The 12,942-nt window shown below is 43.1% G+C and overlaps 1 protein-coding gene across 1 annotated transcript in view; it reads right to left on the reverse strand.

Annotated features, from left to right (window-relative positions):
- The window catches only part of LOC146173938 (uncharacterized), a 31,099-nt gene extending 23,368 nt beyond the window's left edge, over positions 1-7,731 (reverse strand). The window contains exons 1-2 of the mRNA XM_084583543.1: positions 7,563-7,731; positions 7,062-7,246 (exon numbers count right to left, since the gene is read on the reverse strand). Of these exons, the coding sequence (XP_084439669.1) occupies positions 7,062-7,246; positions 7,563-7,670 (293 nt within the window). The 5' untranslated portion in view covers positions 7,671-7,731. The remainder of the gene's footprint in view (positions 1-7,061; positions 7,247-7,562) is intronic.
- Positions 7,732-12,942: the final 5,211 nt, after the last annotated feature.

A 12,942-nucleotide genomic window follows, 5' to 3' on the forward strand; every position in this document is an offset into this window, starting at 1 on the left:
AACAATTTTGTCTGGCGCATTGTTTTGTATAAAATAAAAAAAAAGCAATCGTAGCGGTTTGCTCGAAGCTGTACGTGTTGGTTCAATGCTGGGAACTAAAGCTGGAGCGTGAAACCGAAGGAGGTTCTTGCCACTATCAGCCTCTCTCGCCTCCCTGCTGTTCACCGGTAGTCTGCGCAGAGCGTGCGCAAGCCAACAGCGCATGTGAGACGCGCCAGCACGGTCGGTCGAAAACAGGCGGAGGAAGAAGGTGGATGTTTACTCTGTGGGCGCGTTGAGGCCAAATTACAGGCGCCGAGGAGCGCGTTTCATCGTACTGGGCGCGCCGCTTTCGAGCTCGCACGATGTGGACAATCGCCGAACCTTTCGCTTTCGCCGTAGTCCCTTTATGTTCTCTCTCCGAGTGCGTTTGTTTTCTTTTTGTTTTTTTGTCTAGATATATAATCTCGCTATTACTGCCTGTAATTTATAGATATTGATGCTTATTCACTTATTTAGTCGAGTTTGCATTTTTCCTCCTTTTCGCGTTTCAGGGTTTGAACTGTTGTCATATTACTTTTATGGATTCCGTTACACGTGTTTTTACGTTGCGTTTCTTCGTGACAGCAAATAAATATATATTGTAGCGCCCGAGCAAGAAGCGCGATCGCTTTGACAAAGACGGCGACGCTGCTGCCGTGACTCGCACGCGTGCGCTGTTCCGCTGCTGTTGTGCTGCACTGTGCAGTTGCCCCGAGTTCGAACCATTCTTTGCTGTGTCTATCAGAGTTAGTTTGCAATGTCGAGACAAAACGTTACTGGATGATGATGAGAATGATGAAGACGAAGTGGCGTAAGATTAAGAAAAAAGTGCGTCGAACGGGGGGCCCTCATTGCCTAGCTCCTTGGCTCTCTCATTCTATTTATCTTTATTCCTTTTTTGTAAATATATTTTTCCCTGTTACAATAATATTGTCACGTGTCGGTAGAACGCCAAGGAGGGCCTAGCGATAGATGGTTTGGATGGTCGACCAGAGCGAGTCTTGCGTTCAAGCTTCTTTCTCTTCCAGGCTCGCTCTTGTCGTCTCATATGTCATCTTTTGCTTCGCCTTCTATGTGTCATTTGCCCCCCTCCTCAGGAAGCATCGTCTCATGAGGTCGTGGGCGATTCACAAATTTCGTAGAATCTTCAGATCTGCGTGGTGCGCTACGCCTTGCACCAGGGCCTTATTGAAGTGGCCGTAATTACTTGCGCAACAAAATTATGTAAGGTGTTTTAATGATTTCGAAAGCTGGGGTATAGTGGAGAATACGTAGTAAAAGTTTAAACAATGTTTAAACTATTTTTACTTTCCTAAGAAATGTTCAATGTTCGCTGTTTTCTTTAAATTAGCGCGATCGTATCTGTGTATTGAAAAGTTATATAAATATAAGCTTTAGCTGTTTAATACATATCTATGCTGAGAACATAGTGTGGATTTTTTGATGCTCTGCCATAAACCTTTTTTGAAATAATTTGGGTCTGCAAAGTAGAAAAATTTCGTTTCTTCAGCCGATTTTGTGAAAATTTATAAAAACATCTACACCACCTTGAAAAGCGAAAAATAACTGAATACAAATAAAAACATGCATATATTTAGTCCGATAATTTTCAGTTAACTGTAACATATTTTGCGTAATTCAAAACCAAAGTTGTCCAAAAGAGCAGAGAAGATAAGCGCGAAACTTCGCCTCTTCATTATTAATTTCGTGTGGCCAGAAAAATGTTTTGGCAGCAAAACAAATTGCAGATCTCTTCTTTCCATTTATCTGACAATGTTATATAAAGTTTGGAAATTAATATGAAAGGTCGACCGACAATCTTTTTTTTTCTTACGTGGAAACATTCTACTATTTTATTCTTCCTTTTCCACCGCCTAGTGCGGTTAGAATGATCGGACTCTAAACTAATAGGCGGAACAAACTAACTTGTTATTTATTGCCGATATATATGTTGCGCGCCATATAAATGTACCGGGGCTTGTCATGCTCGCAGTCTGTGCGAAAAACTGTCATTTTTTCTTTTTTTTTTACCACCGTGTGAATGCCCAAAACTACAATGGCAAACTCGAGTCTTCCGGCTTTTCATTTTCCAGGGATTGCGTCTAGAAAGTACACACATCGTATTCGTTCCTTTCGCCAGGTAAACAGACGATGCTGCGCGTAGTTCCTTATGGATAATGCAAAAGCACTAGGACAAAAAATGGCTGAGAAAACGGTCATTTGTTCGATCAACTTGCGGCAAAGTTTTATTTCTCGGCAATGAAAAAGCTACCTTCTAATCATAATTTAATGTCACATAATCGTGCTATGACAACATGGATTCGTTTTTTATGCGCGTTCTCACTAACAACTGGATTTGTACTAGAGGTTAAGTAGATCCAGGGATGTAATCGGCATCCACTACAAGCATATTGGGTCGGGAGTGCTAGCCGGCTTCCTGGCCCACATGGCACGCGCCCGACCGTGGGCTGCCAAATGCCCGAGCAACCGTTGCCAAACAGGTCGGCATTCAGTTGGGGTTACAAGCTCGGGCCATGGTTGCTGGCCGACTTCTGCCCAACCTAGTACATGGCCGATCATGGGCCGCCCAATGGCCGAGCTACCATGGCCAAATTGGTCGGCGTTCAGTCGGGTGCTCAAGCTTGGGCCTTGCTTGATGGCCGACTTCCGCCCTACCTGGCACATGGCCAACCATGGGCCGTCATTCGACCGAGCCCCGAATGCCGGCAGGTCGGCTGCCGAGCAGCTGCCGATGACCGGCCATAGGTCGGCAGTCGGCCAATGCTGCTTGGGAATGCACAGTAACTCTAACTGACTATGTTGGTGGGCACTATAGCGCGAACGCGACATGCTTCAAGTGCAGATATCTTCATAAATAATGACGCGTACTCTTGGAGAATGTTTTTGATATATCTGTAAGGGATCTATTGAACAATAGAGGACTCAGCGCAGCTCCTTGAGGTACGCCCTATTACACTGCGTAAGAGTGGTCGTCTGGAGAGCTCCTAAAAATTGGCCACTCTTGTAGACTGCGTTCAATCGGCATTGTACAGCTTTCCTTCAAGCACAAGAATAGAAAGGTTGCGAGACTCGTATGATAAAAAAGAGTCAAAAGCGAGTTTGATGTCAAGGAAGAGGGCTAGCCGAATGCACTCAGAATGGAAGTAATCTTCACGTGGTGAGGCAAGGGCTTCGGCATTATCAGTCGCGTAGTTATTTCGGTGATACCCATTCATTTCACGTGGATAATCATTCCGGATTTAGTAGAACCAAGTGGTACACTTGAAGATAACTTTCTCCATAAACTTACTTACACCGCTTAAGCTTTGTTACAAAGAGCAATGAACTAAAGCGTGCATTGGTTGATTGGCTCAAGTTGAGGTTTTAAAACGGGTACAAGTTTCTCCCCATTCCACTATGTGATGACATCACTAGATGTCCAGGAAGATTTGTAATATTCCGTAAGTAGAAGACGGGTTCTATTGGGCAGCTATGCGAAGAAATCATAGGACCCATCATTATGGCCCGGAGATGGGATTTTATTTGGATACCACCTCCGTAGATATCTCCACTATTGTGAAATCAGGTCATAGATGTAACTGCCGCCTGAGTGATGCCTGAGTGATCATTTGTGGGGAGTGCGTGGCCCCATAGCCCCTACACAGTGGTCTACAGTATTCTTCTGAACTCTATTTTAAGAATTTTCTTTCTTGCAGAGGTAGCAATGAAGGAGGGAAGCTCGAGTGGATAGCTCCATAGATTTGTCGATTTTGTTACACGTATCGGGCCCTGAGCAAAATTATGGCATCTTTGCTTACTGAATTTATCTAGGCAGCATCGAAAGTGGCGTTGCTCCAGTCGGCAGACACAAATGTCTTGAATGTTTTTTATTCGCGAAGTTCCCGTTCAACCCGCCTGTGAATAGGGCAGAGAATATCGCATCATTTGAAGATAAATTGCTATATTAACCTGTAATTAGTGTGCCCTCTCTCAGGAAATGAGCCATTGCCAGTAATAATTTCTAAATCCGTGTTGCGGCTGTAAATCATATATTTGCAGCGTATTTGTGTACGTCGCACTCTGTAGCGTCTATAAAAAAATCTGTCATTTACGCTCGGAAAGCTGATATGACGACTTGGTAAAGGCCACATCTTTGTATTTCAAGGTCGGCGCGGCTGCCAAATTGCCGGAAACTCACAAGTTACAAACGTCATTACGATGCTGCTGGCAGTCGTATGGCCTCGCACTTAGTTTATGATGCAGTAATTTATGGCTGAAAATATTGCTTTTGAGAAGAGCTGCAACCTTGGAAATTAGGGAACACGTGTAGAAGCTGCCCCAAATCTAGTTGTGAAAATTAAAGCCTCCAGAATAATGTGTGAAGCGGTGTCTTTTTTGTCATATTTTCGATACTCAAGGTGTCAAACGTCTAGCATGGATTACGATATACCACTATGAGTGTACGCTTGTCTGCAAATACCATTACAGTTCTCACATATTTGTTGTCGCTGTGGGGCGGAACATCAACCAAGAGTGCTGGAATATCCTTGCCGAAGCCTATGAGCAATCTGCTGACGTCATTGTATCATTGTGAATGACGAAAATAGTATTAGTGCAGTCTAAATGTTTCCTCGACGCAAAATTCAGATGACCGTGAAAGGGCAGTGGTACGCTTGCGCGAGCTGTTTTAGGGTTTATACGCGGAGGAAATCGGAGAGTTGTTCACGGATTACGCTTCACACTCTCCGATGTTTTACGCGTAGAATACAAAACACATGCTAATGAAGGGGAAAAATACCATTCTTATCTATTTTGGAATGGCCGATGTGACCAGACTCAGCTAGGAACACCTGCATTGCAGGAAGTGGCAACCATACTGCTCTGGGATGGGATTGTGCCGCCTACAAGTCAAAATACTAAGAGGTCTTCAGCGGGAGTGGTTTGGAGAGTTGGTGAACACAGAGCTTTTTTAATGCTTCCTGTTTATAACGGAAGCATTTTTTTTCTCTTTCACATAAATTTGAAATAGGGGAACCATAGGATCGGTAGTACACATAAGACTTATGAGTGCAGTCCTACGAACCGCTGTTAACGTTAACCAAGTCTGAGTGCAGTGAGGGTAAATTATTCCCTGGTATGTAATTAATACTGCTTGTTGAACAAAATAAACGAGGATATAGCTTAAATTCTTAAAGTTTTAACGCGATAGTAATTCAGACTCAAATCACGAAAATACGGCGTCGGTCGTCTTCGCTGTGAGCGAAAATCACGAACATAGAGCTGACAGGCGGTTGCTGGAAGCTGACAGATCCGCGCACTGAGTCGGCATACGGTAATTTATATATTTATATACCTAGGTTTGGCGAAGTTTCCAAATCAGGTCAGTCCTTTCATGCGAACTTTATTTTAAAGGGTGGTCTCAGAATAAGTCTTGCAGGATCCCTGCATCTACGTTACCCCCATGACACACAGGCATGTTCATACGACTGGGCCGAAGTGATATGTGGGCTGTCAGCTTAAGCCGCGTTCAGACTACAGCCGTATCTGTCCTAAGTGTCGTAGTTATTGCAGTGGGCATAGCTGCTGGAACTCCCGTTTACGTACCTTGCGACCGCGCATGTTCACACTGGGCTGCTTGTTAAGATAAGTTCTTTATGACTAGCCAATCACCGGTCTGCGCCAACAGGGTCTCGCAATTCTCAACATGGCGCCGGTTACCAAGCAACTGATAGTGAAGATTGGGGCTCTTCCCGCTCAAAATGAGCTTAGCCTCGTGTGTGCACTCAACGTACGCAGACGGAGGAATTATAGAAGAATTTCGGTTTATCAAATCCTCTTCAATAGCGCATGCCTGTCCGCGTCGTCCGATACTGGAATTTCACGCCAGCTTTCGCCCCGTGCTGATGCCGCCACACCGCAACCTCGATCAAAGGAGTGAGGCTGCACTTGTTTTCCTGCAACGGCCTTCCGCTCACGCATAGCTCCGTTGTGCGGTCCGCCTGCATCCCTGCTTGCAATGTTCAGTTCACCAGTGCCCCGGAGCGATCTTGGAGACGGTTCGGAGCGATGGCTCAAAAGGGCGTACTACTGACTCCAAACAATGAGCTGGGACGCGCGCGATAGACACGGAAATGTTTGCGGAACCTCGTCCCCCCTCTGAAGACGCTGTTTCCTTTTCCTCTTTTACAGTGAGCTTCTTTCAAACTTCGATGAGACCTCACCAATGCCGTTCTGTGGCCAGACCGCAAAGTAGCCCTGCTTCGGCCTTTCGCTGCAGGTCAACTTTTCCCTCACTGGTCAACGAAGCTAATGTGCTGCGAGACGCACTGGGATGAAGCGGCATCCCCCGCCTTCAACACCTTCCTTTTCTAAACTAGAGGAAGCGCTTGCTTGTTGAGAGCTTGTTCGCACATGATAAAAGGGATTGAAAAACCACTTACAGCTTTGGCTCAGCGCACTGGCAATTTCCAGCCAGGCATCGTATTGCACTCCTCTCTGTGCGATTTCAGCTACTTGAAGTAGTGAGCCGGCCTCTGCCGAACGTTGTTTTATATGAGAGGTTTTATATGAGACAGTGAAAAAGGTTCCGCAATGCATATGACCAAGCTGAGGGTATACACAATTACTGACACAACACCAATAACATCGGCGTGCCGAGACACTACCGCAGCGTATGAGCGTTTGATGATGTCAACTATACTAGCTGGTTTGCGCGCAAACTCTAGGAGCACCAGAAGGCCCGCAACCAGATAGGAAAAACCGAAACAGCTGGGCGCATTGGTCGCGCAGTTACAGACGTATCTGTACTAGCGGTAAAAGTTGCGGGTCCTCCGACATTTTCGCCTCGGAATACTGAAAAATAAATGTAAAGTAAAATGGAATTAGGAAAATGCGCTGTAGAGCATATAAGTTTGGCATTCGGTTGTCACTGAATTATGGCGGAAACAGCTCCGCCTACATCGACGATAAAAAGAATAAAAAGAAAAGTTATGCTTATGGAAGCAACTATAAAACAAAAAGGAAAAAAATTGCCGACTTACAGGTGATTCGTTCGCGGCTTCACGTAGTATATATAGTATTGGAATAGTCCACGACGTGCTTCTCGTATCTTTGTTAGCGCTTGGCAAGGAGAATGTGGTACCAATGCTTCGGTTCTGCTCTGCTTCTTTACGAAAAGGGTTTCAGCAACGCTAGTGATCTTGAAGCATGGGCTAAGTGAATATTCCTAAGCATAGCCATGAATATAAAAAGTTGGCACGTGACCAGTGTTTCCATGTAATAGATTAATTCCTCCCGCGTGCCACACGCAAATTTTCATCTTCGTAACCATAGATCATAGAAGAAGGTAATATAAAATATCCAAATCAGCTCAACAAAAATTGCTGTTAAAAACAAAAGATCATTTTTTTAACTGTGACGGCCATAATTCAAGCTGGGTCCTGTCACTATAAATAGTATATATGAAACAGCATGCCTTTTTGGTTCTCTGCTGTGCTTTGCACCGCTTCAACCGAATAATGTCAAAACATGTAATGCCTCACAAGCCTTGCGTGGTGACGGTTAGAGTTCCTTGGGTGGTCCTCATAGTGAATTGCAGCAACAATGACTACCGCCGTTAGTAGATAGCTGCTCAGTGAGATAAATAGCATGACGTGGTCCAACTTTTCTGAAACCTCGGTGAATGCTGGTCCCTCAAATATGTCAGACACATTTCTCCTTTTATGCGTTACCTATTTTAAAGACGTTCAGCGAGACATTGGGAATAAAAATGCATTCCTCTAATGTATTGCAATACTATTCTACGAAATCTTCTAAATTATAAAATAAATAAAGTTTATATATTTAAATTGTCAACAACGTTTAAATCATGTTCATGGCAAGCCACCGACAATATTTGAAACATATTTTTAAATATTAAGTGTTGGAAAGCCTGTAATTTTGAAAGTGTAAGGTACTTAACTTCATGCATATATAAATTGGAAGCTAAGTAATACCGCTTAAACTATAAATGGCTTATTCCATACATTTATCACTTTAAACCTGTTGGCCCAAAGAGGCGAAAATACAAAACTAAGCCTGGCAGGAACTGGGAAATATTGAGGTGACTGTCCGTTCTGGGTATGTTGACAGGTCAGGCATTTTAGCAGCGGCCTAGTAAAAGATTGAGAGAAATGATATCTGAGAACCTCACGGCGCATATTCTGTGTTAAGAAAATATGACTGGACGTGACACTGCAGTTATCGAATTTTTTTATTTACTAGTTCTTTTGTCTGCCATGAATAGCAATACACTTTTTTGCCAATTTCGCAGTTCCCTTGATTTGCCACAATTTGCTTCCATCGAATACAGAACCAGATAAAACACATTAACAAATGCATAGTAATAGAAATTAGGAAGCCAATTAGGATGAGGCATGACGGCAGAGCATCGTTTCTGTATCTTACACACAGACACACTCGTTAGCATACAATGTAAGGCACCACTTATCGTGAAACATTGGAGGATAAACATATAGCCGTCTCTTGCTTCCAACCATTATAAGCGAGTGCTGCGGCCCCAGGTTTTTAGCCTCTCTGGATCAAAACCCAAGGTGGTGGACTAAAATGCCTCTTAAAGCTCGAAAGCCTTGAAGTTATATCGTATGCATAATAAATAGCTTTATAAATCTGCATAATTTGATACATTAGCAGATCATTTCATTTCACATTTCATGTTCTGTGCACATTATACTTCATGTGTCATTTCCAATGTGCTGTTTTATAGGCATCTAAAATAAAACGCACCGAAAAAGCGCCATGATACAGCTGTTGCCGCTGCTCTCGATCAATTTATTTGATATTCCTCACATCACAGCGACGAAATCAAAACAGAGTTCTCGGTAGCAACTCATTTTGTGCAGCTGTAGTTCAGGATTCTGTTTCAGTGCGGGAAGTAAAAGCATTGCGATGTTGCCGGTCTATTGCTCTTTGCTTATTAACAAATGTTCATCGCAACCTTAACCAAGAACTTTCGTGTCGATAGGCACAGTTTTCACCTCGGAATTCTATTTACGACAGCGCTGCGACTCACAATTTGATTGAATTAGGTTTCAGGTTTCATCGATCACCTGCGACGCTGAAGAGATTCCAGCAGCCGTCTGACTGCTTCAGGAATTCGTTTCATTTTAAACCCCTTTCAAGTACGATGATAAGAAAACGGCCTGATCACTTTTGAAAAATACTCAGAATAAAACAGCCCCCAAAGCACGGCACATCTGCTTACTCAGGCTTGATGACATACGAAGACTGTAATCCCAGTTCCCTAAGGTTTTATAATTATACTTTTTTGTAGCAAAACTTCTACATGTACACTGAACTGTCTGCAATGGTACTTTGATGTTCATTTGTTTGGAAATTGCCATAGAAATGATAACTGTATTGGTCGCTCTTCTGCTGACAATAATAGAGTATCTGTGGAAAGATAATAACCAGGTCGGTCTAATTTTAGTATGTAAGCAAGCGATAATGAGATCGCAAGTAATGTTTTGATACCTTCAGTTAGCAAGGAATAATCAATTGATCAAGCAAGTGTATAATGCACGGCTTCAACTATAATGCGCTCATGGTGATAGGAAAACATTTTTTCACTGTAAAGCAAAAAAAAAGTTAACTGAAATAAAATTGAGCGCGTCTCTGCCCTAGCAATTAGAGCAGTGATACAGATGCCCAAGACTACAGATAACTCAAGTTACCGACCCAAGAAATGGACATGGGCAGGACATGTAGTGCGAAGAGAGGATAACCGATGGTCGCTGAGGGTAACAAACTGGATTCCAAGGGAAGGAAAGCGTAGCAGGGGGAACAGAAAGTTAGGTGGCCGGATGAGATTAAGAAGTTCGCAGGGGTCAAGTGGATGCAGCTAGCACAGAACCGGGTTGAGTGGAGAAATATGGGAGAGGCCTTCGCCCTGCAGTTGGTATAATCAGGCTGATGATGATGATGATGATGATGATGATAGATGCCCAAATACTACGCCCGAATAACCCTGGTTCGAACCCAACCATCGATACCTTCGCTTCGATGGTGGCTCAAGAGAGAGGTGTCCGTGTGCTGTAAGTTGTCAGTGCACGTCCAAAAGTCTCAGGTGGTAGAAATTGATCAGCAGTGCTCCACTACCACATCTCTTTCTCTCCACTTTCATAACAATCTTCATACATTTCTTCATGGTGCGGGTCAGGTGTCCACAGAACTTTTGACAGATTCTGTACCTTTCCTTTTCTGTCAACCAATTATTAGTATTATTATGTCTAAAACAGAAACATGCAAAATAGGTGCCAAATGAAAAGTAAAATTTCCCTAATAAATACTTGGCCCCAGAGAAAGAAGTTTGGCGGAGTCGCTTGTATCACTCGTAAGTGCGGTCGGTAATCGAAGCGTTTCGCGCGACTGGGCACTGAATTGTCGCAATTCTGCTCATATGCGTATGTTTTTCTTTATAGCGCCTTTTTCTTTTTTCTTTTTAATTCAATCTCTTTTAATGTTTTTATGGTCTCTACTCTTATTCCTTTTTTCTCTTGTTTTCTCTTGACTGTTTTCGATATTTCAACGCAATGACGAGGACTGGGGTCAAAGCTCTGCAACGTTTTTTCGCGTTTTTTTACAGAGTTGTTATGTTATTTGCACAATTTCGACGTGCATGACTGTTTAAAGCCTGCACACAAAATCGACGTCCTTTCGCTATTTCAACGCCAAAATAACTGTTTGTCTCCAAATACTTATTTGTTACTCTATCCAAATAAAAACTTTTGTGGATAGAGACTTTTTTTCACCCGCTACTTGTTACAACCATTCTTTTACTCAATAATAAGTCATGCCTCGACCGGGATGGTGTGCCAATCTTTGCGGACCGAATCTCTCTGCGCCCATCCATGAGCATATGCGCTTCTCTTATCGTCTATAGGGACGCTACTGAAAACCATCTAGCGGCGGCTGCAGAACAATCAACGGGGCATGCTTCGCGGCTTCCCTATTGCCCAAGCAAGCGTGGCAGCAGTTAAGACATATGATTTGCCATTTGTGCGTGGAATTATTTCCGCAAAGATAGTCTTCGGAAAGGAATAAGCTGAGATTGGATATGTGTCTGAGGTCACAAATGTATGACAGAATGCGATGCCGAGACACAGGTACATTGCTAGTCTGACACAACAACTAACCGGCTTGGTGCTTGTCTCAATTTTCTAAATAATAAAGGGGTTCATTACAAATTATTAGAAGATACCTAGAGAGAAACGCAGAATCGAAGAACAAAAAATCAATGTGTAGAACATTGCCCATTCATTACACTCAGGTGTTGTTCAGCAGCCTCGGAAATGAACAGCACTCTACATAAGTAGCAAAACACTGGAAGTCATAGAACAACATGTCAACTTACGATAAGTAGTAACTGCCGATCTGCGCCATGAAAGGGAAATAACTATGAGAAAAATAACTATGAGAAATAGATTAGGATGGATCGCATTTCTAACTACTCCCAGATTATCACAGACTAACTAGTTTCCCTCAGCAGGGCGGCTTATAACTGTTGCGCATAACCAGAACTCACCTATGGAGCTGAACCGCGGAGGCCAATGAGAAGGGTTCCAGGGATGTTGAGGACAGCGCAGCAAGCTATGCAACTGAACAAGCAGGTTCATATTGAGAGATAAGAAGCCTTCAGAATGGGTCAGACATATATCTCGTGCTAATGAGATTATAATGAAAATGAAGAAAAAAAATGGCATAGATAATGCGAAAAGAGGACAACCGATGGACACTTTTGGCTGACAAATTAGAGTACAAGAAAAAGAAAGTGCTGCAGCAGCAGGCGGCACAGAGCTAAGTAAGCTGATGAGGTTAGGAAGTTTGCAATGCTAAGTGAATGCAGCTAGCAGAGCACACGATTACCTGGATGAATTCGGGAGAGGGCGTCTGCTGTGGGTATAGTCCGGCTAATGCTAATGGTCATGAGCATTCTGCAGCTTTTATTACTTGTGTGTTTTCTGCGGTTTTCGTAGCCTTGTCCTCTCAGACAGATAACCATGTACATCACAAACATTGTATCTTTTGATCTCTGCAGATGTCCTGTCAACGATCAATTCCCTCAGTTCAAAACCACGCAAACCACAACTAGCAGTCTGTAGACTCCCCAGCATTTGTTTCTGTCGGCTGCGTTGTGGAGGCAGTTGCCGGATATGATACAACTCATGAATTAGTTCTATTGGATCATTCAGACACACAGGCAGTACCAAGGGGTATTCTCCTAGGCATATTTTGCGTTCTTACTTGCACTATTCTTAATCTATTCCATTCTATTATATTCTATTCTATCCTATTTCATTCTATTGTATGTATATTATTTTATTCTATCCTATTCTATTCAATTCCCTCAGTTCAAAACCACGCAAACCACAACTAGCAGTCTGAAGACCCATGCTTACATAGTACCCCCATGGAAAAAAGTGGTATACTCTCCGCGCTCGTAGAAATCTGCCCACCAGCGTTTTCTGATAGAGAAGCAGTTATTGTTGAGATATGCATAACGTACCCTCCTTGATATACTTTTCATCTTATCCAAGCAATTTTGTATGGCATATTTTTTTTTATACTAATAATGTGCAATCCTTGCGGATCGCGTGGAGTATACTCCTTTTGTCCAGGACTGCATATTGAAAATCTTTTCTAGGCTATATCTTGGTGCCCAGTAGTTTCAAAATGCCCTGTTTTCAAAACTAAGACATGGCCGTTCGGCGTTAGCGCACTTCAAATATCAGTAGGTGGTCGAAATTACTCTGTAGCCTTCCACTATGGTTCCTATTTTCACTTTCAGTCTCACCTTCCACCCTTCGCTTAAGGCGCTGTAAGATGTTCATGTCCAAAGAACAAGTGTGTCAGATACCACACTTT

The sequence above is a fragment of the Amblyomma maculatum genome, chromosome 11 (genome assembly GCF_055883805.1).
Source record: "Amblyomma maculatum isolate TAMU_Amacu chromosome 11, ASM5588380v1, whole genome shotgun sequence".
Taxonomy (NCBI): domain Eukaryota; kingdom Metazoa; phylum Arthropoda; class Arachnida; order Ixodida; family Ixodidae; genus Amblyomma; species Amblyomma maculatum.